The sequence below is a fragment of the Gracilinanus agilis genome, unplaced genomic scaffold, assembly GCF_016433145.1.
Source record: "Gracilinanus agilis isolate LMUSP501 unplaced genomic scaffold, AgileGrace unplaced_scaffold50861, whole genome shotgun sequence".
NCBI lineage: Eukaryota > Metazoa > Chordata > Mammalia > Didelphimorphia > Didelphidae > Gracilinanus > Gracilinanus agilis.
In genome coordinates, this window is record NW_025385645.1 from 1 (window position 1) to 4,458 (window position 4,458).

A 4,458-nucleotide genomic window follows, 5' to 3' on the forward strand; every position below is an offset into this window, starting at 1 on the left:
GGCAGAGGGCGGCCGCGCGGGCGGCAGAGGCCGCGGTGGCAGCCATCGAGCCCGTGGCCCGGGCGGCCCAAGAGCTGCGGGAGGAGACGGCCGCCCTCCGAGGGCAGGTGGAGCGCCTGAGCCTCCGGCTGGAGGTCCTGAGCCTCCGGCTGGGGCCGCCCGACCCCAGCGCCCTCCTCCTGGCCGCCGAGGACCCCGAGGCCCTCTTCCAGGGAGTGGAGGATGAGGAGGGGCCCGAGGCCACCCCGGTGGCCCATCCCCCGGCCTTCAGCACCCGGCGTCTGTCCTCCGCGCCTTTGTCCCGTGACAGCAGCCTCGTGAGTCGAGACAAGGCTAGAAGTGGGGATGGGGGGGCCGGCCGTCTCGGGGGGCCCAGGCAGAGCCTGTCCCGGGGAGCTCGGGCGATCATCCGGCCTCTCCTGCGGGGCCCCGAGGCTCGGTGGTCGGGGTCTCTAGGAATGGAGGGGCCCCGGCCGGGGGGCGGGGGAGGGCCGGCGGCTCTGGCTTCCTGCCTCGGGGGAGGGGCCTCTGGGAGACAGCTGCCGCGGGTCTTCTTACCCGGGAGAGGCCCTGCCAAGGCAAGGAGGGGGGCCGAGGACGGCCCGGGCGAAGCTCCTGGAAAGCCGGGGGCCCCGCCAAGAGCGCCCGGAGAGGAGCCTTGGGTGGGGTGGAAGGAGGGACCCAGGACGGTTCCCAGGGGCTTGGCGAAGGGGGACGCTGGGGGGTCGCCCGGGCCCCCTCCTTCCCTGCTGGCAGCTCCCCTCGAGCTCCCCGTCTCCCGGGGCATCAGCCCAGAAGCACTAATAACCCGCGCCGTGGCCTCGCCCTGCCAAGCTTGGTGGCACAGGAAGGACTGAGCCCTTCCCACTAGGGGCAGTTAGGTGGCAAGTGGGTGGAACGCCAGGAGGCCCTGGTTCCCCTCTGGCCCCAGACACTTCCTCGCCGGGTGACCCTGGGCAAGTCACCTGAGCCCTATTGCCCGTCCCTTACGGCTCTCCTGCCTTGGAACGGATACGCTATGGCTTCTGACACGGAAGGTCAGGATTTTATTTAAAGAATAGAAAAAGGAAGGGTGGCAGTTTTCTGGAAGGGGAAGCTTAGACTGAGAGGGGAAAGAGAGGCAGAGAGAGCCCGGATTCAGAGCTCGGTCCTCACCAGCCCCATTTGGGGCCCAGGAGCCCTGGAATTACGGGGCTGGCCGGCCCAGGGTTCTCCTGGCTCTGCCTGGAGAGCTCCGAGATCACAGAATGCTCTTTGGGCCGCTGCTCCTTGTTATAATTGGATGAGGAAGTTTTTCCTTATAGGAAGCCAAAATCTGCCTCCCCCATCCCTGCTGCTCCTGGTTCTGCCCTCTGGGGCCTGGTAAAGTGAGGCTGCTCCTCCTGGCACAGAGGCCCCGGGGCGCCCACAGGCCCTCCAGCCCCGTCGCCTCTTCTCCCCTCCTGTCCTGGCAAGATCTTGGCACCCTGTGCCACGCCGGTGTCTCTCTCCTTCCTTTTCCTCTGCCCTTGGCATGCTCCCTGCTGATAAAATTTGGGCTGCCTGGCCGAGCTTCCCAGCCCCCCATCTCTTCATCTCTCCCGTGAGCCTCGGGTTTCCGTCGTCTGGGGTGCTAAAGCCCAGAGAGCCGTCAGAGCCCCGGAGAGTGGGCACGGGTGGCCCAAGTGCTCCTCCCCCGGCCCTCCCCAGAGGAGGCGAGTCTCTCGGGCACAAAGGGTGCCCTGCCCATGGGCCGAGAGGGCCCCTCTCGCTGCCTCCATTGAGCAGAGGCGGGGGCTCCTTGGGCCCCCCAGGAGTGGCTCAGCCCCAGACTGTGGTCCCTCATTCGGTGTTCTGGTCTGCGGTTTGGCTGCGATGGCCTCCGGGGCCGGCTCGGCTCCTTTCCCTCCCTGGCCAGGTCTCTCGTCTGCTCCGGGGACTCCCTGCCCCTTGGGTCGCGCACAGATCCCTCTGGCTGGCATGGGAGGCCCCTGCAGTTGGGCTTCAGCCTCTCCAGGGCCCAGCTCGCGGCAGGCGCTCAGTAAATGCTCCTCAGCTCATTGGTCGTCCCTCCTCCGTCTCTCCCTTCAAAGATGGACGCGGAGACAGTGGCAGAGACTCCCGCCGTGGTGGAGCTGGCCGTGGCCGTGGACAACGGCGCAGAGAAGGACCGGATGGGGAAGGAGCCCGAGCCCCAGCGCCCGGGCAAGCTGTCCCCGGAGGAGCTGGCCGCCATAGAAGATGAGAGTGTTCTGGACAGGATGGTACCGGCCGGGCCAGGGCGGGCAGGGCGGAGGGGCTGTCGGGCAGGGCCGGGGAGGGGAGTCAGCCCCGGCCTGTCCCCCACAGTTGGACCAGACGACAGACTTTGAGGAGAGGAGGCTGATCCGCTCTGCCCTTCGGGACCTCCGGCAGAAGAAAAGAGGTAGGGGCCGGCCCGGGGAGTGGGGGCTGCAAGTGACCCTGGCCAGGGTCGCCCCCGCCAGGCCGGACCAGGCCTGCCCAGCCCCACTGCCCAGTCTCTTACCGCGTCTTCCTGACCCTGGCGATACCCTCGAACCTCAGGCAGGACCGTCGATGGGTTTTCTTGCCCCCCGCACGCACGCGTGCACCCTGCTCCTTCCTCCCGCCTCCCCAGCCCTAGCCCCCTGCACCCCGGCCAGGCAGCCCCCAGAGCAAGCCCCTCGTTCCTAACCGCCTACCCCTCCCCAACCTTGTCTTGTGTGTCCCTGGGCGTCCGGTGTGCCCCCCGGTGCCGTGTATGTGCCCACGTGTGGCCCCTCCAGACCAGCGGGACCGAGAGAGGGAGCGGCGGCTCCAGGAGGCCCGGGCCCGGCCCGGGGAGGGCCGGGGCACTACGGCCACAGAGACCACCACCCAGCAGAGCCAGAAGTCGGCCGACGGCTCTGCCGTGAGGACCATCACCAAGACGGAGCGGCTGGTCCAGTCTAGTAAGAGTCAGAAAGGGGAGCCAAACCGGGCTGGTTCTCCAGACTGCTGGGGAGCGGCCATGAGAAGTGGGGAACAGAAGGGGGAGGGGGCCCCTCAGGAGCGCCCCACTGGGAGGAGGAGGGAGCGGTCCCCACAGCTTACAGCAGGACCCCCTGGACTCGAGCCGCTGCTGAGGGGGCCTTAGGACAGAGGTCGGGGTCGGGAGGGAGCTTAGATCTGGGGCACAGGGTGCTCCCTCCCAGCACCCCCACCTTAGGGTCCCTCTCGGCCTCTCTGCCCTCCAGGCGATGGCAGCCGGACCTCCCGGACCACCACAGTGGAGTCGAGTTTCGTGAAGCAATCTGAGAGTAAGGCCCGGCCGTCCGGCCCCCTGCCCGCCTGGCCTTCTCCTGACTCTGCTCTTCTGGCTCTCACTCTCCGTCTCTGACCTTCTGCCTGCCATCTGTCCATCCATCCGCTGTCGCCCTCCCCCTCCTCAGACATCCCCTTTGGGCCCCTCAGGCCCTCACCGCCACCTGCTTTTTCCCTCCCACCAGATGGCGGCAGCAGGACCATGGTCCAGACCAAGTCCTTCAGCTCCTCGTCCAAGAAGATGGGCAGGTGAGGACGGCCCAGGCCGAGGCTTCTGGGGGGCCTGACAGGGCCAGAATGGGCAGGGTCTCCTAGGAGGAGGAGTTCTGAGTTCAGATCCTGCCTCTGCCTCTGCCTCTGCCACTGCCGTGTAAATTTGGCCAGATCCCCAAAAGGCCTCCATTTGGCTCCTCTGTAAAATGGGGCCTCTGAGGCTCATTGTGGCCCTGAACCCAGCCTTGAGCCTTCCCTTCCCCCTCCTACAGCATCTTCGACCGCGAGGATGAGGCCCCCTCCCCGTCCCGGGCAGGCAGCCTGGCAGCTCTGGAGCGGCGCCAGGCTGAGAAGAAGAAGGAGCTGATGAAGGCCCAGAGCCTGCCCAAGACTTCGGCCTCCCATGCTCGCAAGGCCATGATCGAGAAGCTGGAGAAGGAGGGCGGAGGCAGTGGGGGCAGGTGTGGCCCGGGCTGGGGGCGGCGGGAGGGGGCCTGAGCATGGGGTGCGGGCAGGGCGCGTGTCCTCACCTGTGTGGTGGTCTCTGTCCCCCCAGCAGCCCCGCTGGCCCGCGGGGAGCAGTGCAGCGCTCGTCCAGCTTCGGGGTCCCCAACGCCAACAGCATCAAGCAGATGTTGCTAGACTGGTGCCGGGCAAAGACCCGCGGCTACGAGGTGAGCGGCCCAGCCCGGGCACCCCGACTCCGGCCTGCCGAGACCCAGCCACCTGCAGGCACCAGCGGGACTTGGGCAGGGGGGAGGGGGCACGAATCAGACCCACCTTGGCACTGGCTGCCAGGCTGGGATGGGCCTCGGTCTCCTCAGCTAAGCTGCTTTATGTGTCACAGTCAGCAACGCTTGCCAGCCCTGACCTTCCTGTTCTAGCCTCCTCTCTCTCTGTCTCTTCCTATTCTAGCCTCCTCTTCTCTCTGTCTCTTCCTGTTCTAGCCTCCTCCTCTCTCTG

The 4,458-nt window shown here is 67.3% G+C and overlaps 1 protein-coding gene across 1 annotated transcript; it reads left to right on the top strand.

Annotated features, from left to right (window-relative positions):
* Positions 1-6: 6 nt before the first annotated feature.
* LOC123255738 (smoothelin-like) lies at positions 7-4,227 on the top strand (the record flags this gene model as incomplete). Its single annotated transcript, XM_044684479.1, has 8 exons — positions 7-317; positions 2,073-2,243; positions 2,329-2,404; positions 2,766-2,930; positions 3,216-3,278; positions 3,468-3,531; positions 3,768-3,956; positions 4,052-4,227. Coding segments are annotated over exons 2-8 (904 nt in total), but the record flags the coding sequence as incomplete, so codon positions are not given.
* Between the last annotated feature and the right edge of the window lie 231 nt (positions 4,228-4,458).